Here is a 21,929-nt window from a genome sequence, read left to right on the forward strand (position 1 = left end):
ACTAAACTGGGTGGCAGGAATATGAGCACTTATTATGTTATTCTCTATATCCTCTCTGTACATTTCAAATATTTCATGAGTTAAAAAATTAATTCACTTCAAATGTAAACTTAAAAATAGACATTATTTCATGAAACAAAGGCTTCTTTTCGTGTTTTGCTTACCTTGTCAACAAGTAAAGGTAATAAACATCCATAGATATTTACATGAAAAAAGGCACCCTCACGGGGGTGGGGGCACGAAAAATCGCCACAAACTGAGTAAATACAGTTGAGTTTTAATGGTTTCCACAGTGAGGACTACCTTACACCCGACCCCCACACCTCCCTCTTGTACGCCCGGCATCATGTACCAGATTAAATTTGAATAGTTAAAATTTGATCTAGACAGTCTATCATCCCCTAACTTTATAAAGCTCTAGGAATGCTTATAGAAAACTTACTCCTCCTGGAGCTCTACGGGTTTGAGTTGAGGCCTGAAAAACCTTTGGTGGTTCATCTCCTATTTTGGAATAAGTCATAACTGAGGAAGAACAAAATGAATGTCCATTTGGATCCAGTGAAAGTTGACCCTAAAGGTAAACAGATTGTAAATTCAGTCGAGTCAAATATAAATAATTATTGCCAGAGAGTTCAAATAAGTAACACTAGCTCTAAGTTCTACTAAGGATACTAAACTACCAATATAGTATAGTCAAAGGGCACATCCAGGTTCTCAAGTGAGAAGTGACTTGAAAAATTACCTCCACCCAAAAAAAAGGCACCCCTAGAGGGTCCTGATGGTCGTCCATTTTAGGTACCATCATCTCACTCTCATTACAAAGACTAATAAGTGACTAATTGAGAGATCCTTAAGTCTTTGGGTGCTTGTGGCTTAGATTTCAATGAAGATGCTATGCCCCCAAACCTGTGATACTTCTATAGTCAGTGGTTGACCCTTGTGCATAATCTTGCCAACGTCAAGCCAATCAGTTAGTTATACATCAAGTTTCATACCTCTTCCTGTAGGTACCAGATTGCTACATTACTAAAACCAATAATGCCCTAGATTATTTGAGCATTCTGAAATGATCCAAATAATTCAAACTGGATGACTAGAATGATATGGGTCTTCTTCAGATCAAATCAAGTGACTGGTTTTGATGTTAATATAGAGAGTACTGTTATAGTACTAGTTTATAAGTATTTGGACTATTAGGGACCTAAACATCATTCCTAAAATTTCTGTTTTCAGAGTTGTTTATAAAACCCTAAAACTCTTTAGATGTTACAAATCCTTTTAGGTAGACAGGTTATTAATAAAATTATGCAAATTCATATAAAATGTTCATTTACAATAGTGACTTTCAATAGAATCAATGTTTTTGAGGTCAATTTTTTTCCAATTTTTAAAAAAATTTTGAAAGTTAACATTATTTTTCAAACTTGGAGGTTATGAACTCAATTTATTATTTTTCAAACTTGGAGGTTATGAACTCAATTTAGTGCATTGTAACCAGGATTTTTAAAACATGAAATAGACTAGAAAATAACTGCATATACTGTAAATAGTATAGTCATTTTTTCATGAAACTTGTGTTTCAAATATATTTATAAAGTATACAAATATTGCTTACTGGGTTAATCATGTAAGATATCTTTTTTAACCACTATGGTTAAAAAAGTGTTTAAAAGCCACTGTGAAATAGAATATACCAAAGTATACACAATGTTCTCAATGCTTTGTTTTCAGTACTTACAAAGTTTCTTTCTAATTTCTGCATATAGTTTCTCATATTTGACACCATTTGGTCCACTGTCTGAAAAGGGCTGACATCTGTATGCTACAGAATATCAGAAAGTATATTATTAACTATAAGTAACAACACAAAAGATGCAAATATATCTTCCAAAACAGCTAAAACATTTTTTTCCAATTCATTTAGTGAAATCTCATGCAGTAATCAACCAGACAAAGACAACTTAAAGAGGATATAATAACAGTGATTAGTTAAGGAGAAAATTGAAGCATACACAAAATCCCAAAGAGACAGCATACAAATAATTAGGGAATTGTAACATTATAAATATATACACACGTGTATATATACACATATATGTGCATGCATAAATACACATACACACCTAATCACTCATTACTCACTTTTTCAAAACACAATTTGGTGTATGTTAAATACTAAGTGATATATTCTTTAGCATATGATAGTTTTCATAATTCTCTTTTTTATCTCTCAATATTCCACCATACAAATAAATAAAACTTGGGTATAAGATGCCAGTGTCACCTCCAGCAGTACCACATGGCTGATAGAAGTTGCCCCTCAAGTAAGTAGCCAGCCTTCCTCTCATCATAGTAGGATCCAGGTGACAGAAGTCAATTCACTTTACTAATAGGCCTTCAATTTGCTGCCTACTGAAGGGTCAGTAGGCTACACCCTTGAAGTATGAGGTATGTGTCTTCAGAAAAACAGTTAAGAATTCCTGTAAACAGTAGTTTCTCAACCAAGATTGATTTTGATTCTCAGGGGACATTTGGCAATAACTATACTCATTTTTGGCTGTCACAGATGAGGAGAGCATATAACTAGCATCTAGTGGGTGGAGGTTAGGGATGCTGCTTAACAACCTACAATGGATAGGACAGTCTCCCAGAACAAAGAATTACCCAGCCCAAAATGACAGTAGTGCTGAGGTTGAGAAACTTTGCTCTAGGAAAATCTACCACTGATTTTAGGTCTTAAAATCTACCAGTGATTTTAGGTTTTATCACTGGAAGACTCACCAGAAAATAAAAGTCAAGCACACATTCCAATGTATTACCCAGTAAATCACCTGTTATAAAACAGAATGAGTTGCTTGGTTTAATGAACTTCTCTGTTCAAGCAAGCGGAGTTCTGAATCCTCTAAGTTCTGTTTGTGTCTCTGCCTTCTATTGCTATTGGATTTTTACAGATATTAATAATGTAAAATAGGTGGGAAAACCAAATTCCTCCTTAGAACCTGCACTTAATATACTAGGCAACAACAAAGGCACATTTAGGAAACACTAATATATAGTTGGGTACAAAAAAGACTGAAGTAGAATTCATTCTGGATTTCAAAGAGGCAAACGCAATTCAGGAAATATTCTGAATATTTGCTTTAACACTAGATTGAGAATCCGTTCTTATTATCATGAGATATGGAAGGGTTAACCCAAAGAAGGAGAAAAAGAGAGAGAGGAAAAGATTAGGCATTTGGGTATTTCTGTCCTCTTCTCAATTCACGTTCAAATCAACCATCAAAAGATGTATCTGCACTTGCTCTGGGGTGACCCAACACACTGGAGTGACAAAAAGTTGGGGTACAAAATGGAGTTGAGACTTCAGTGGGCCCTTAAGGCCTTCAAAAATTTTGTATACGTTCTCCTCTTTCTGCCTTAAATGTTTCCTCCTGACTTTTAGCCTAGTTAGTTCCTTCTCATGATTCAAGTATCATCACCTGAGAAAGGCCACTGCTGGTCACCTGTCTAATCCCTCCTTCACTTTCCCCCACCTCTATATCATTACCCTGTTTCATCTCCTTCAGGGTACTGTGACTATCTGAAATTATTTTGTTGTGTACTACTGTCTGTCTTCCCACTTTATATAAATAATCTCTATGAGGGCAGGGCAATTTTGTCTATTTTATTCACTACAATATCCCCAATATATATATAATAATTCCTGGCACTTAAGAGGGTTTAATAAATATTTGTGGAATGAATGAATGAACAAATTATCTCTAGCTCAGCTCAAATCCATATATCCAACAGTTTACCAGATAAATCTACCTGGAAAACCCACAGATGCCTCAAATGCCAAACACCCAAAACTAAAATGATTGTTTTGACCACCACACTCCTATATCTGTACTGAATCAATGCCTTATCTCAGTGGCATTCCCATCTACCTTAATCTTCATGCCAGAAAAATGGGTGTGATACTCCCGTTCTCCCTCTCTACTGCTCCTTCAACCCTATCAATCACCAAATTCTATCAATTTGCCCTTTTAACTCTCTCAAATGAAGTAATTCATTTTTATCAACACAGACATTACCTAGTAGAAGTAAGCCATCACTAATACTTTACCAAGAATGCTTCAATAGCCTTCTGGCTTCTCTGCCTCCACTATGGTCTCTTCTAATCTTTCAAGAATCTGAACTCTATTACCACTTTGACATAAGTCATCACTGCTTCCTCTGCTCTTAAGATAATGTTTACTCTCCTTACTATGGCCCAAAGAAGTCTCTGGATACCTCTTCTTCCTCATCAATATCTACTGTTCAACTCATACTCCAGGGTTAAGTGATACTAAACATGTTTTAGATCCCTAGCCTTCAGGTCTTTGCACATGCTGTTTCCTTTCTGTTGAACAGTATTCCTTTCCCCTCCCTCCTTTTCAGGCTAACTTCTACTAATCCTTAAAGTTCAGGAAGTCTGCTTGGACTGACCCACCCCACCTCAAAAGGTGCTTTTTTCCATCTGTGCTCCCATAGCATGCTGAACTTCCTGATCATTTTTATTCATAACTCTGTGTTACAACTGCTTTTTTTGTCATTTGTCTTACTAAGTACACTGGTCAGGAGGGACGAATGTTATACCTGTATGTCAAACTTCAAGGAAACAAATGATTCCATTGTAGCACAAAATAATAATTAAAAAAAAAACTCGTTTCATGAGACTGTAGATACAAATGTTCCAAATTCATATTATTTTCTGCTACTCCCCAGAATGCTTTTAGTGTGTTGGAAGCTAGCATCACAGACACAGCACAAAAACCCTAAGAAACAGGTGACAGAAATGCTGGTTGCAGAGTAGCCATTCTTAAGTACAGACAAGAAAAAGCTGCACAGGCAAGGTGGCAACAAAATCCTAGAGAAAGCAGTCAATCTGTGTTTTTCCAAATGTTGTGCTTATCTATCTACAGTTTAGTACTTTTTTAAAAACCTTTTAGAAAGTAATCATAAGCATGTGGAAGTCCCCAACTTTCAAACACAACTATGAGGATCCCTTTTGTAAATCAAGCAAATATTCATCCAATAAAATCTACTTCTTATTTCTGAAGATGAATTTTATATATGTTGAAATGACTTACTTCAGGAAACATGTGCCTAAACTTTTTAAGGTAAGTTTGATACTTGAAACAGAGGTTTTCAGTACTAATATTAAAAAGCCATTATGAAAGTGAGGCTGCAGGCCAATTTAGTCAGCTTGAGTTAATGAAAAATAAGTATTTGTCAGAAAATATTGCTAAAATGATTTGTGTCTTAGGATACGAACCATACCACCAAAACTGCCAAAAGGTACAAGAGAACTCATTGCCTGGAAAAATAATATCCAATTCATTTTGATTATGACATTTACTATACAGAAGTTTCTCAATTTACCAATTAAATGTTTACTGAGTTTCAAATATCTACATTTCAATTGCTGAGATTCATCTTTATTGAAACCCCTGAAGGCTTGTTATCTTAGAACTATTATTCCTGAGGCTGAAAAAGCAACAGAAATAAAAAAGGGAAAAAAGAAAACGGTTATGATATATAAATATCCTGTTTTTTAAAAATTTTTAGTTGAGTATGTTTGTAACCTCTAGCTTTGCTCTAAGGCAAGATATATGAAAATATATTTCAGTTGTAAGGCTTTCGAGATACAATTAAAGGTTAATCTAAGTTTTGAAGGTCCATAGGTAAGATTATAGAAGATTAGTGTTTCCTGGTCCAATAAAGACAATCCTTTGTAGCTTTTGATATGATTTTCAAGTATTAAAACAATGAGTATGGGAGAGAAAGGATATTTCCTTGCCTGTTCTCATTTCAGATATTGGAGGAAATTACAAGGTGAGAAACATATACATAAATATAAAAAAAAATGGTTTAAGTTTTGCTTCTAATATATAACCCTATGGACCTAAAAGTTTTGGTTAGCACAGTGGAATTCTATATAGCTGACAAGTCACTGTTCAAGAATTCACCTTTCCAAAGTTCCCCCCTTTAATATAATAGTGATTTCTATAACAAGAATATGAGTCATATCCTATCATTATAGATATATACTTCTGTAATGATTTTCTTCAAATTCCTACAGGGTCTTCTCACTAACTGTCTTTAAAAAAAGAACTTACAGTCAAAGAATCTTCACCATCATTATGTCCTCTATGATTACGAGCTCTCCCTCTACCATCAGAGATACTGAGCAAGTCTCTTCCAAAGGGTTCAGATAAACTTCTCATCATCTGTGGCATATTTTCTTGGTGTGCAAGAATGGACTCACTGTTGAAAATATACATAATCATGAAAGATTCAGTGTTGGAATTTAAATAGTAAGTAGGCAGTTAAATACTACAAAGAATTATTTTGGGCTAACATGTTTGTTAGATAAAAGAAGAGTAGAAGATAATTCTATTTTATACAAAAATAGAATTATCTCATAAAGATCCACTATTAGATGGTTCCCTACTTACAATGGTTCAAGTTAAGGTTTTTTGACTTTACTGTGGTATGAAAGCACTACACATTCAGTAGAAACAGTACTTCAAGGATCCATACAGCCATGCTGGTTTTCACTTTCAGTATAGTATTCAATAAATTACATGAGATATTCAACACTTTATAATAAAGTAGGCTTTATGTTAGATGATGTTGCCCAACTGTAAACTAATGTATATGTTCTGATGATACTCGGTAGGTTAAGTGTATTAAATGCATTTTGATGTATAATATTTTCAATTTGCGATGGGTTCACTGGAATGTAATCTTCTCATAAGTTGAGAAACATCTGTAGTTATAAATAAAATTAATGAAAACCTGTTTTTATCCAATATAATTCATTTAAAGCATAATAAAAACCACACCTTTATCCCATACTGCATAAAAATAAATATCAACACTCTATAATCTGATATTTACCCTTTTGTCACAAGTCTCATTCAAGAACCTATGTTTTTTTTTTTTTTTTTTTTTTTTTTTTTTTTTTTTTTTTTTTTTTTTTTTTTGCCTTATCACAATGGTTTTCCAATTTTGTTCCAGTTGGACAGTTACTGACCCACTAATCAATTCCTTATTCCTTATTCTAGAACTTAAGGTACACCATGATTGAAGCTCACTTTACCAAGGCAATATTATGCTTTCCTGCAGTCCAATGGAATCCCCTCTCCAATAGTCTGGCCTCCTTTTAGATTCTCCACTTCAGTTACATTCTTCTTAGGTCACCCTTCCCCCTTCTAATTTCAATCCTCTGATGTCATCATAAAGAAGCTAGGAAGTTTTTTAAAACATTTTCTTGGCCAGGCATGGTGCCTCATGCTTGTAATCCCAGCACTTTGGGAGGCTGAGGCAAGTGGACTGCTTGAGGTCAGGAGTTCAAGACCAGCCTGGTCAACATGGTAAAACCCCATCTCTACTAAAAACACAAAAATTAGCTGGGCGTGGTAGCATATGCCCATAATCCCAGCTACTCAGGAGGCTGAGGCAGGAGAATCGCTCGAACCTGGGAGGCAGAAGTTGCAGTGAGCCAAGATCACACCACTGCACTCCAGCCTGGGTGACAGAGCCAGACTCCGTCTCAAAAAAAAAAAAAGGAATTTTCCTTGCAGCTCCGGCTCAGAGGAAGCTTAAAAATTTTGTCTTCTGCTTGTAAGTCCAAGTAGAAAGAGCTTTTCCTCTGAATTTCATAGCATTTATATATATAAACCTATTCCAAAAGACCTCAGATTTACTCATACATTACCTTGGAGCTTAAAAAAAGTATAATTGTTCCAAGTGTGAGTTTAAGATTAGCAAACTGCTTAACTGGATTTGTGCTTGTGTGTATAGACAGATGTTTTCATTTGGCCTTGTTTAGGCATAATTTACATTCAATGAAATTTACCAATTTTAGTTGCGCAGTTTGACGAATTTTAAAAAGTGCAGTCATAACCTCCACCATAATTAAGATGTAGAACATTTCCATCATTCCAAAAAGTTCCCTCGTCTCTTTGCAGATAATTACCTGCTCCGAGCCCCAGTTACCATGAATAGGCTTTCTGTCATTATAGTTTGGTCTTTTTCAGAATTCATATAATGGAATCACATAGTATGTCATCTTTTGTGTCTAGCTTCTTTCCCTTAGCATAATGCTTCTGTAATTCATCCATGTTTTTCCCTATTTCAGTTCATTCAGTTTTATTGCTAAGTTCATACATATATCAATATCATAATCACAAAACTGTCTTTAGTTTTTGGCTACTATGAATAAAGCTACTATGAATATTTATGTACTAGTCTTTGTGTATAGATAATTTGTCTTAAGTAAACACCTAAGAGCAAGGACTGCTGGCTTGTATTAGAAGAGTATGTAAATTTTATAAAAACTGTGAACTGAGAGTTACAGTTGCACTGCATTCCTGCTGAAATGTGGGATAATCAGATGTTTAACTGTAGCCATTTGAGTCATAGTGTCATAACATCTCATTGTGGTTTAATTTTGTATTATTTGTCATTCATATATGTTCTTTGATAGAACTGTCTTTTCAAATACTTTCCCCATTTTTAAAAATCAGGTTATAAGAGTTCTTTATATATTCTGGACACAGACTTTTATCAGATACAGGTTTTAAATTTTTTCCCAGTCTTGGACTTGCCTTTTTCATTCTCTTAACATGAATGTATTCAGCCAAACAACCATGAATCTTTGTCAGGTCTTCAGTTTTTACCACATTTTGCTAATGTGATTAAGGATTTTCAGATGGGAAGATTATCCTGGATTATCCCAATGGACCCAAGGTAATCACAAGGATCCTTATGAGAAGGAGATAGTAGCGTCATAATCAGAAGATGTTACACTGCTGGCTTTAAAAATGGAGGAAGAGGCCAAAAGCCAAGGAACACAGCAGTCTCTAGACGCTAGAAAAGACAAGGAAACAGATTCACCCCTAGAAACTCCAGAAGGAATGTAGCCCTGCCAACACCTTGATTTTAGCCCAGGGAAACCCATTTTGGACTTCTGATCTTCACCGTAAGACAATTTGTTGTTTTAAGTTTCTAAATACGTGGTAATTTGTTATAGCAGCAATAGGAAACTAATATAAGTTCTTAAATTTTAATTTTAAAATATACAAAAGTCTCACTCCTCTTTTAGAGTATAAGTTCTTCTAGACTAGGAACTGTATCTTCATTCATATTACCAACCTCTGTGCTTGACACACAGTATACATTATAAATGTTTATGGAGGGCTGGGTGCAGTGACTCACGCCTATAATCCCAGCACTTTGGGAGGCCGAGGTGGATGGATCACAAGGTCAAGAGTTTGAGACCAGCCTGGCCAACATGGTGAAACCTCATCTCTACTAAAAGTACAAAAATTAGCTAGGTGTGGTGGCAGGTGCCTGTAATCCCAGCTACTCGGGAGGCTGAGGCAGGAGAATCACTTGAACCCAGGAGGCAGAGGTTGTGATAAGCCAAGATCGCACCACTGCACTCCATCCTGGGCAATAGGGTGAGACCCCATCTCAAAAAACAAACAAAAAACATTAAAAATAAATAAATAAATAATGTTTATGGAATTTGAACCATCCTATATATCAGATAGTCCCCCTAACATTTCTTGGCAAAATTACTAACTATTCTTAATTAAAGGCTCACCTTGGTGCTTTCTACAGAGAAAAATCTCCACTGCAACCAATACCTGCAGTCTTGAAGTTCTTCCTTAGTGACTTTTGATTTCAGGGGAGGGGAAACTCCTATTTAAACTATACTTGGTTTTCTCTGGCCCAAGTATTTTAGTACATGGGACTTACATGTCCTGACAATAGTTCCAAGGGCTTCTTGTGCTTCAGTTTCAGCTGCTGCAGAGTAAGAACACCTGTATATCTGAGAAACTACACCCTCAAATGAGGTTTACGCCATAGAAGCTTATGTCTTAATTGAGGCCATCCTGAATGTGGTCTCAAAATTTTGCAAATATCTATAAATATCTGTTTCTTATGATGCAGAAACAGATGTATAAACTTTTTGTAGATTTGTAGTTCATTTTCCTGTCTTTAGATGAAACCACCAAAACTGATGACTTAGAATGAGGGCAGTTTTAAATGTGTTATCCTCGTATTAGTTATCTATTGCTGTTGTAACTTAGCTTAAAACAACATTTGTTATGTCACAATTTCTATTGATTAGGAATCAGGAGCAGTTTAGGTGGGTAGTTCTGACTTAGGGCCTCTCTGTAGGCTGCAATGAAGTTATCAGTTGAGGCTTTAGTCATCTCAAGTCTTGACTGGTGGAGAATCTACTTCCAAATTCCTTCACACGGCTGTTGGCTAGTCTCAAAAATGTGCTTCTAAGCTCGTTCAGGTGGACCTCTCCACAGTGCTGCTTTACATCATGGTAACTTTCTCCAGCGTAAGCCACCATGTGTGAGAGAACACCTAAGACAGAAGTCATGCTGCTTTATTTATTTATTTATTTATTTATTTAGAGACAGAGTCTTGCTCTGTCACCCAGGCCGGAGTGCAGTGGCGTGATCTCAGCTCACTGCAAGCTCTGCCTCCCAGATTCACGCCATTCTCCCGACTCAGTGTCCCCAGCAGCTGGGACTACAGGCACACGCCGCCACGCCTGGCTAATTTTTTTGTATTTTTAGTAGAGATGGGGTTTCACTGTGTTAGCCAGGATGGTCTCGATCTTCTGACCTCGTGATCCGCCCGCCTCGACCTTCCAAAGTGTTGGGATTACAGGCATGAGCCACCGCACCTGGCCAAGCCATGCTCTTTTAAAAATGTAATTTTGGGAGTGACATCTTATCTCTTCTTTTGTATTCTGTTTATTAGAAACAAATGAGTAAGTCCCAGCCCATGTTCAAGGGGAGATTACACAAAGGCATGAATACCAGGGAGTGGGGATCACTGGAAGCTATCTTAGTAGCTGTTTACCACACATAAATATGTGGGTTCATTAGCTTACCAGAGACACATATAATCAAGTTTATAATATTCTTAATTAAGTTCAACAATATCAGTATATTTTGCAGCACGCCATAAACAAATATTGATATCAGATGATATTAAGGTAACAAACTTTCAGACAGGAAATTCAGAAGGTACATTAGAATAATCAACATAATTTATTCTTTTTTAAAATTTGTAAAGAAATAAGTGAATGAGCTACAAGGAAGTAAAAGACACATACAGATGACTATTTGAAGATTTTTCAGTGCTAAAGGGAAAAAGATAATAGCTTGAGTATCAGGAAAGTTTTGGGAAGAGGGAGGTAATGTGTATGAGAAGCCTTTCTTCGCTAGATTAAAACAGTTCTCCTTGGCATAGATGTCATAAATTCTGATTATTTATTTAATTTTGTAATCTTTCAATAGTCTCAGAAAAAAACTCAAACATTCCCTTGAATTACAACAGGAAATAATAGTTACAAATCAGCCCATTAGTATAGAGAGAATGCTGCCACTGGGGTGGATCCTTCTTCAACTGCTGATGCTTTCAAGATCTCTTTTTGACTTGTCCTAATTCAAGCTTGTATTCTTCACGCTATCACTCTTCATCATCATTCATAGACATACCATTCAACATAATAGTGCCAGGTTAATAAAAAGCTGTATTTTAACAGCACTTCCAACTTCTGAAACTATGTTACGTAGACTGGGCAGTAAGAGCTGGATGGTTTTTCTAGAAATTGCTTTAAATACTGTTATTTTTAAGGAACATATCTGTGGTAAGCAGAATGGTTCCCCTAAAGATGTCTATGTCCTAATCCCCAGAACCTGTGAATATGTTACATTACATGGTAAGGGGGAATTAACATTACAGATGTAATTAAGATTGTTGTTCTGGTAACTTTGATTAGCCTTGATTATCCAGGAGGGCTCTTTTAATTAAAGATCCTTTAAATCTGGAAGAAGGAGACATGAAAGTCAGAATGATGTGATGATGCCTTTTTCCTTCCCTTCACCTGTGCATTAAAACTGCAAGGATTCCCTTGACCTTCCAACTACTGAAACCCAAAGGTCATTCCTCTTCCTCCTTGAATTTCAGCAGCATGTATCTCTAACTTTGATGTATCTCTAACTTTGAACTCTGACTGATAAACTTCTTAATTGTTCCTTTTCCTTCTTGCCCTTTACAGAGCTTCTGAGTGTCACAGATAGGTGTCTGGTGTCTCAAAACGTTGATACTCTCAGCCTTGGGGCAGCCAGTGAGGACTGAGCCCTGGAGCTGGTTACTTAAGCTCCCATCAGTGTCTGTCCCTTCTTGAACCCCAAGTACATGGGCAAACATCTTTTAAAAATGAATGACATTAAAATGTTGAAAGTACTGCCCCCTAAAGACATGCTTTCTCCAGTTTTAATCCGTTATCTCTTCTCTTCCCTGTCCTCTAAGGACTACTTCAACTTGAACATGCTTAAAAAATCACTAGAGGTACTTATTAAAATTACAGATTTCTGAGACATACACCTGGAATTCTGATTCAGTATATACTAAGCATGGCCCATTAATCTCCATTTTAGCAAGCATTCAATCTATTCAACAATATTGTCAGGAATCTGCATTCAATTTCTTCTTGTTTTAATGCAAACTGTCTCCTTTATTTAACGAACACTTAATGAACACATATATAAAAGGCATAGTTCCAGGTAGTGGGGATACAGCCCTGAACTTTAGAGGTCTAAAGCTAATTTTCAATGTCCTATTGGTCAAGAAGTTGGTATACTTTCAAAGTACTCAGAATATAAATTACAAATAATGATAAAGCTATGATTAAATATTTACCCTTTTACATTCTAGTATCTCGAAACCTTATTATATTTCCACATTTTTTCCTTAGTCAGCTTTTCCTTTTCATGTCTCTATTTCTATTAAAGGCACAACCATTATACTCCAAGTCATCCAGGTTCAAAACTTCAGGTATGAGCTATTTGGGAGTTTTTAATCTGTCCTGTGCTAGCTCCAAGAAATGGAAAAATGGTGAGAAACAATTCCATTGAAAGAATAGGGGAAGAGATAGTGCTCTAGAGTTCAGTCTCTTTCCATCAAGAAAAGTTGAGGATGGTTTACTTCTGAATTACCACTGCTTCTTGTATCTTATAATAATAATCCTTCCTGGATTCTAACATCTAGTAATTTGTACACAGTAAACTCTTAGTATCTTATGTCTAAATTCATTTCATACTCAAACTTAAACAATGGCTTGTTTGGGTATATAAATCTCCATTATTTCCTCTCAGTATTTTGATAATATTGCTCCATCATCCTCTTACATCTAGTGTAGCTGAACAGAAATCTGATAACAATCTGGTTCTCATTCTTTTTAAGACATCTACTCTCTGGATGCTTTATGGTTATTTTGTTTATATATATTTAAATGTATCAAAATTGCATTTTCATGGGTCCAAGTGTAGATAAAAAAAAATTATCCCAACAACCACCAAATTGCCCTTTTCTTTTTCTTTTTTCTTTTTTCTTTTTTTTGAGATGGAGTTTCACTCTTGCTGCTCAGGCTGGAGTACAATGGCACAATCTTGGCTCACTGCAAGCTCCGCCTCCCGGGTTCAAGCAATTCTCCTGCCTCAGCCTCCCTAGTAGCTGGGATTACAGGCATCTGCCACCATGCCATACAAATTTTTTTTGTATTTTTAGTAGAGATGGGTTTTACTATGTTGGCCTGGCTGGTCTCTAACTCTTGACCTCAGGCAATCCACCCACCTCAGCATCCCAAAGTGTTGGGATTACAGGCATGAGCCACCATGCCTGGCTTAAATTGCTCTTTTCAATCTGAGTTCCAAAACAGTTCAGTCTTTCATTAATTCTAGAAATTGTTCTTAAATTACTTCCTTGGGTATTCACTATTACCTTGTTTCTATCTGTTCGCCTTCCTTGTCAAACTTTTCTTAAAGCATATTTTTCTCATCCTCTGTGATTCTGTGTTGAATGTTGGAAGAAATACCTTGGCTCAATTTCCAAGCTTATTAATTTACTCGTTGCTTGTGAACATTCTGCTTAACTCATTTTCTAAACAAATTTAATTTTCTGTATCTCTGGTTCTTCGTTAAATGGCTGCACTACCCTCTGACATCTCTAAAGATAATATCCTCTCCCAACTCTGAAGGTATGTCTTAGTTAATTTTTGTGTTGTTATAGAGGAATACCTGAGGCTGCGTAATTTACAAAGAAAAGAGGTTTATTTGGGTCATGGTTCTGAAGACTGACAAGAAGCATGGAGCCAGCATCATCTTCTGATGAGAGCTTCAGGATGCTTCCACTTATGGAGGAAGGTGAAGGGGAGCCAGTATGTGCAGAGATCACATGGTAAGAGTGGAAGCAAGAGAGGGGTGGAGAGGTGAAAGGCTCTTTTTAACAACCAGCTCTCTGGGGAAGCAATAAAGCGAGAACTCACTTACCACCTCACCCTACCCCCAGGGAGGGCATTAATCTATTAATGAAGGATCCACCCTCCCATGACCCAAACACCTCTCATTAGCTCCCACTACCAACATTAGGGATCAGATTCCAACATGACATTTTGAGGGTCAAATATCTGAGCTACAGCAAGATCTTTTCTTTTTTCTTTTCTTTTCTTTTTTTTTTTTTTTTTTTTTTGAAGCAGAGTCTTGCTTTGTCGCCCAGGATGGAGAGCAGTGGCATGATCTCGACTCACTGTAACCTTAAACACCCAGGCTCAAGTGGTCCTCCCACCTCAGCCTTCTGAGTAGCTGAAACTACAGATGTGCATGACTGTGCCTGGCTAATTTTTGTATTTTTTGTAGAGATGGGTACCACTATGTTGCTCAGGCTGGTCTTGAACTCCTGGGCTCAAGCAATTCACCCATCTTGGCCTCCCAAAGAGCTGGGATTACAGGTGTGAGTCACCACACCTGGCAAGATATTTCTCATATATTCACATATTTAACATTTTCAAGGTTGTTCTTTCCTTCTTTAGTGTACAAATTGCTATCTAATTTCCCTTCACTGAAGAACAACTTTAACATTTCTTGTTCTGTAGATATGATTGCAATAAATTCTCTGTTTTCTTTTACCTGAAAATATTTTATTTCATTCGTAATTCTTAAAGGAAATTTTCACAAGATAAACCTAGGTTGGCAGTTTTTGTTTTTGTTTTTCTTTCTGCAGATGTTATTGCTTTATCTACTGGCCTCTTGCTTTTGGTGATAAGTCAAAGGTAATTCAAATGTTTTCCTCTTGTATCCAGTCAATGTATCATTTTATCTGACTGTTTTCAAGATTGTTCTTTTTATCATTTGCTTTCAGAGGTTTGACTATGATGAACTTAAGCATGGTTTTCTTCATATTTATTCAGCTTAGGTTTACTTACACCTTCTTAATTCTTGAGAGTTTTATCTTTTACCATATTGCGTAATTTCCATTATTATTTTTCAACTAATTTTACGCCATTTCTCTCCCTCTTCTCCAATTACACCAAACATTAGACATTTCAATATTTTCATATAGATTTCTAAAGGGTTTTCCCCCCAATTATTTTCTGGTTTTCAGATTAACTTTCATTTATCTATCTTCAATTTTAATGACTCACCTGTCATCTCCATTTTGCTGTTAAGCCTATCCAGTGAATTTTCTCTTTCAAATATTGTATTATTCTAGACCAAGCTTGTCTAATCTGTGGCCTGTGGGTCACATGCAGCCCAGGACAGCTTTGAATGCGGCCCAAGCCAAATTCATAAACTTTCTTAAAACTTTATGAGATTTTGTTTTTCAGCTCATTAGCTATCATTAGTATTAGTGTATTTTATGAGTGGCCCAAGACAGTTCTTCCAATGTGGTCCAGAGAAGCCAAAAGACTGGACATTCCTGTTAGACTTTCTATGGGTGGAGGGGTATATACCTAAAAAAGTATACATAAACACACACACACACACTTTCTCTTTCTCTATGGAGATTCATTATCCTTTCATTCCTTGCAAGCATATTTTCCTTTACTTCACTGGGCAAAATTGTAACGACTGCTTTAAAATTCTTGTCTTTTAATTCTAATATACGGGTCTTTTCAGGATAAGTGTCTTATTTTTTTATCTAGAGAATGGGTGACATTTTCTTGTTAAGTAATTTTGGGTTGTATCCATACATTGTGGATATTATGTTGTATAGGGTCTGGATTTTGATATGTTCCTCCAGAGTGTTTTTTAAAGTAGGTAATTAATCTGGTTGTCCTTAAAGGTCAACTTCTGTCTCTCGTGTGGTAGCTCAAATCTCCATTTAGTTCATTTATCCTTATTAGCTGAACTGCTCTGAGTCTGTCTTATGTGTATGTGGTTAAGCCTTAGATAGAGATTTGTACAGAATTTATTCACAGTATTTGGTGCTCACTGTTCTCTGGCTTTCTCCTTTTGGGGACTCCTCTCCCTCCCTTTCCAGCGACTGTGGTTATACTGAACTCTGTCTTTGGTTGTTAGGTCAAAAAGACTTTAAAGGTCTTCAAACAGTTCTAGTCACTCTACACGTAAGAGTTGGGGCCTGCCTTTAGGCTAGACTTGTCTTTCCTTTTGTTCAACTGTTGAGACCTCTCCAGCAAGTATCTGCTTTTTGGTCATTCTCTAATGTCTTCTCCAGTAAGTTGTTTTTGTATTTCATCCTGGGCTTATAAAGTTAACTGCAAGACAGCTGGTCCAGTTGGAGCTCTGTTGGTCACAGCAGAAATGAAAAGTCTCCTCAAGATTTTAATTACACTGTTTTCTATAATCTTCTGTTTCATTAACTTTGATTCCTTAAGTGTTGGTTCTTCTGTTTGGTTAGCATAGCTTCTGTCTTTCATGGTATCAGTTTTTATAAAATGTTTGAAATAATATATTTAGAATAAAATAAATTAATGAATGTCAGGAAATGAATAAAAGTAAAGCTACTTCCATAGATATGAATTGGGGGGAGTAGCTGTATGTGTACTTGATCCTACAGTTTGGTTCAGTATCTGAGACTTCCATTTTCCATCTCTGTCTCTCAGACCTTGTATTGCCCTTTTATTTGTTTTTTTTTTTGTTGTTGTTGTTGTTTTTTTTTAAGTAGCTTTCCTGCTTTTACATGCTTCCCAAACTCTTACATTATAAGGGTGAATACACTTACATCTTTTTTCTATCAAATTAGCTTCTCTAGCTAATTTTCTTGTTCTTCCCTTTGTTTCTTTCCCTTTTATTTCTTTTTTAAACAACATTTATTGTCTCACAGTTCTGGAGGCTGGAAGTCTGAGATCAAAGTGTCAGCAGAGTTGGTTTCTCTTGAGGCTTCTTCTCTCCTTGACCTGCAGATGGTGACCATCTCCGTGTGTCCTCACATTATCCTTTCTGTTGGTTCCTTTATTTCTCAGATTCCCTGCAGCAAAATAGCACCTGGGGGCAATAATCTATCATCCAAAAGGGAAGTGAGGGGAAGAGTGGAGTGACTGCAAATTAGTTCTTCCCCTGTCATATACAGCCATTTTCAACTACTGCTTTAAACTAGCAACACAAAGGAGAAAAGAACATTTTGCTGCCGGAAATTACTGAGCAGACTTAAGGCCAGAAGGGAGATACAATTGGGGGAAAGGGAAGAAGAATATAAGAGGTCAATTGGCACTCAATCCATTAAAGTGTGTGTGCCTATTATTATTTGAACAAACTGTTCTCTATTAGATCCATTAGGAATAAGAAAAATAAACGTGTTCATTTTACCTTAAGTTATTCTCTGATGCTCTTGCTTTCTTTATGTACATCAGTTTCTGACTCGTATGATTTTCCTTCTCTGAAGAACTTCTTTTAACATTTCTTGCAAGGTAGGTCTACTGTCAACAAATTCACCAAATTTTTGTTTGTCTGAGAAAGTCTATTTCTTCTTGACTTTTAAAGGATAATTTTGCAGGGTACAGAATTCTAGGTTAGTGGGGTTTTTTTTCCCCCCTCTCAACACTTTATATATTTCATGCCATTCTCTTCTTGCTTGCATGGTTTCTGCAGAGAAGTCAGACATAATTATTTTCTTTGTTCTTCTACAGGTTTTTCCAATCCCCCCCGCCCAGCTTCTTTCAAGATTTCTTCTTTAATTTTGATTTTCTACAGTTTAAATATGACATGCCTAGGCTTAGTTGTTTTTTGTTTGTTTGTTTTGCATTTATTCTGCTTGGTGTTCTCTAAACTTCTGAGATCTGTGGTTTGGTGTACGATATTAATTTGGCGCTAATTCTTAGTCTTCATTTCTTCAGATATTGCTCCTGTTCCTTTGTACTCTGGTACTCCCATTACACCTGTTACACCTTTCGTAGTTGACTTACAGTTCTTGGATATTGTGGGGGGTTTTTTCAGCCTTTTTTTCTCTCTGATTTTCAGTTTTAGAAGTTTCTACTGTCATATGCCCAAGCTCAGAGATTCTCTCCTAAGCTGTTCATAGTCCACTGATAATCCCATAAAAGGAATCCTTCATTTCTTTTACCCTTTTTTTTTTTTTTTTTTTTTTTTTGGACACAGAGTCTCCCTCTGTTGCCCAGGCTGGAGTGCAATGGCATGATCTCGGCTCACTGCAACCTCTGCCTCCTGGGTTCAAGCGATTCTCCTGCCTCAGCCTCCCGAGTAGCTGGGATTACAGGCATGCACCACCACACCTGGCTAATTTTTGTATTTTTAGTAGAGACAGGATTTTGCCATGTTGACTAGGCTGGTCTTGAACTCCTGAACTCAGGTGATCCATCTGCCTTGGCCTCCCAAAGTGTTGGGATTACAGCCAAGAGCCACCACATGCTGCACTTCTGTTACAATGTTTTTAGTCTCTAGCATTTTATTTTATTTTTACAATTTCCATTTCTCTGCTTATATCTGTTCTGGCATGTTGTCTGCTTTTCCCATTAAAGCCCTTAGCACATTAATCATAGTTTAAAAACATTCCTGGTCTGATAATTCCAATATTCCTTGCTAGAAATATGGTTTGGATACTTGTTCAGTTTCTTCAAACTGTTTTTTTTGCCTTTTAATATGCCTCGTAATTTTTTGTTGGAAGTAGTACATATTTACTGGGTAAAGGGAACTGCAGTAAATAGACCTTTAGTAATGTAGTGATAAGGTGCTGGGGGAGGCAAAGTGTTCTGTATGCATAAGATTAACTCACAGTCTTTTGCTTAGCCTGACCTTGGGTGGTAAACCTCAGCAGTGTGCCTTAGTCCTCCTCCAGTGTGATCAGATGGCTGGAGGAGCTGGAGTTGGGTATTTCCCTTCCCCCAGGTAGACTGGGCTTTGGTAAAAAAGTTTCTCTTGACTGCAGGACTTGCTAAGAAAAATAGAACGCTCTGGCATATTTAATGGTTACTTTCCATCCCCCTCTGTTCTGCTGGAAGCATGAGAAGATTTTCTCCAATATTCACTGTGAGAACGTGGTAGAGCTCCTGCAGGTAAAACTCACAAAATTATGGGGGACCATGGAGTTTTTAACTCTGACACTTGTCCACTCTGAGTCTCCAGTAATTTGTCAACTACAGGTCAGGTTTTCCAACTACCCTCGCAGTGGTTCATGAGGAGGTTTCTGTACCAGTTAAGTTGTGATTCTCTGGATCTGCCTATCTCCAATTATGGGGGCAGAGATTTGCCCTGTGACTTCATTTCTCTGCTAGATACAAGAAAAGTTGTTGTTTTCTCAGGTTGTTCAGTTTTCAATTTGTTACTAGCATGAAGTGGTAACCTTAAGCTTCTTACATTGAATATTGTTATTATTTTGAGACAGAGTTTCATTCTGTCAGCTGGAGTGCAGTGGCATGTTCATGGCTCACTGCAGCCTTGACCTCCTAAGCTCAATCGATCCTCCCACTTCAGCCTCCTTAGCTGGGACTACAGGCATGCACAGCCATTCCTGGAAATTTTTTTTTTTTTTTTTTTTTTTGTAGAGACAGGATTTTGACATGTTGCTCACGTTGGTCTTGAACTCCTGGGCTGAAGCAATCTGCCCGTTTCAGCCTCCCAAAGTGCTGGGATTATAGATGTGAGCAACTGTGCCCAGCCACATACTCTTGTAGGATTTTTAATATGAATTTTTGTCTTGAGGGGCAAAGGAAATTTAAGACTATCATTCCTAGATTTCCTACCTGTTAAAAGTTTGAGAATCACTATTCTAGCAGAATTATATGCAATGAGCACTATGAAGAAGTTGTGACAATTTATAAATTAATTTTGATTTATAATCTCAGTGTGTACAGATCAATAGTACACACTGAGCAGCTCATGTTTTAACACACTAGAAGGCAGAAAGGGAGCTGTTACGTGTTTTCCAAAATCAAATCATGAAGAACAAAAGTTACTTTAAAATTAAGAATTCAAAATTTGGTGTATGTATCACTTTACTTTTTTTTTCCCACCTCACAAAATCTTTTCTTTTTCCTTTTTTTTTTTTTTTTAAGTTCCAAGGTACATATGCAGGATGTGCAGATTTGTTACATACGTGAACATGTGCCATGGTGGTTTGCTACACCTATCAACCCATCATCTAGGTATTAAGTCCAGTATGCATTAGCCATTTTTCCTAATGCTCTCCCTCCCTCGTCCCCACTCTACTTTCTATTTGAAGGTACAGAGTTTCAAGTAGTTCTAAGATGCATAAATGAGTTACCTATGGAACATTTTCTAACTCCTACCTCAAAAACACAGATTATTCTAAAGTATTTGTTACACCTTTACAGTATGTTTGAAATATTTCATAATAAATATAACTGCATGAGGTTAAAGGATTTCATACCATCTGATGTTTTAAAATAGGCATTTCAAAAGGAGGTCCTTTTGCTTAGAGCTCCAAACTCACTGGACATTTACAGCTTAGAGTATGGTTAAAGTATGGAGACTAAAATGCTTGTTTCCATTAATACACACTTACTTAAGAAAACCAGTCAACTTTTCCTTTAGATATGTGGATGTGATTTGACTACAATGAAGAAAAGTATTTCAAGAAATACTAAATTTGTTCTTTGAATAAGGAAGTGCTAAACAGCTATTACTTTTCTACAGAAACAAAACTTAGTAAATCAATTTTTCTCATTGCATTATAATTGGGCTAAAAATTAATCAACTAAATATGGCTCATTTAAAATTTGCCCAGGTTTTTCTTTCTTTATATAGAGGTAGGGGAATATTTAAATGTTTATTTGAATATGCGTATGTTCAGCAAATGCTAAAAATTTTATTTTTTTGAGTGACATGAACAAATGACTGCCTGTTGGAAGATGCATTAAACAAAAGTGAGCCTATAGTTTGGTGTTTGCACCTGTCTGAACCATTCAGGAATAAATCTGGCTGAAACTTCTAGTGAATTTAATTCATGTCTACCCAGAACAGCAGCTGCTTGGAGATATGGCTTTAATGTTTCTTTTGTCCAAGTTTGAATTCACTTTGATCAAAGCTAAAAAAATCTCTATGGTAGCACAGAGTTGTTTTAACATTTTTAAAATTAACCTAGGCTTTTCTTCTCAAATGAAAAATTTTAGCCCATTCATAATGTTCTCTTTTGAAAATAAACATTTCATTCTTCTAGGAAAATAAATTGGAAATAGGTTTTAAAAAGCCCATACTATACAAGCTAGTCATTTCTTGTACACAAAATAGTCTAAGGTAATAATTTGAAAATGTTGTTAAACATTTATGTGAGAAGTATGCTTTGTATGTTCATAGGATGCAATATTTTGCAGACTCTAAAGTCACGCTTTAGTGAATATCTAAAGACTAGGAAAACGTTCATGGTATATGTTGCAGAAAAGCACTGAATAATTAACCATAAAGTGTGGTCGAAATTTTGGAAAATAAAAATCCACATGTGGACATTTGAAACAAAATACATCAAAATAATGAGTTGTATTATTTCTGCTACCAAACTTTCTATACTTTGCAGATTTTCCATGAGGATGTATTTTCATTTAGGTCAAGAAAAATGTACTTTTACTTACTATGATAATGACTATATAC

At 36.2% G+C, this 21,929-nt stretch overlaps 1 protein-coding gene across 2 annotated transcripts in view; it reads right to left on the reverse strand.

Annotated features, from left to right (window-relative positions):
- MLF1 (myeloid leukemia factor 1) overlaps positions 1-21,929 on the reverse strand; it is a 37,686-nt gene that overhangs the window by 8,050 nt on the left and 7,707 nt on the right. Inside the window, exons 2-5 of one of the 2 annotated variants that reach the window (XM_010367785.2) lie at positions 6,144-6,291; positions 5,300-5,341; positions 1,739-1,822; positions 443-571 (exon numbers count right to left, since the gene is read on the reverse strand). In XM_010367785.2, coding sequence (XP_010366087.1) covers positions 443-571; positions 1,739-1,822; positions 5,300-5,341; positions 6,144-6,291 — 403 coding nt within the window. The remainder of the gene's footprint in view (positions 1-442; positions 572-1,738; positions 1,823-5,299; positions 5,342-6,143; positions 6,292-21,929) is intronic. The other variant, XM_010367786.2, reaches the window with a different exon arrangement.

The sequence above is a fragment of the Rhinopithecus roxellana genome, chromosome 1, assembly GCF_007565055.1.
Source record: "Rhinopithecus roxellana isolate Shanxi Qingling chromosome 1, ASM756505v1, whole genome shotgun sequence".
Classification (NCBI taxonomy): Eukaryota; Metazoa; Chordata; class Mammalia; order Primates; family Cercopithecidae; genus Rhinopithecus; species Rhinopithecus roxellana.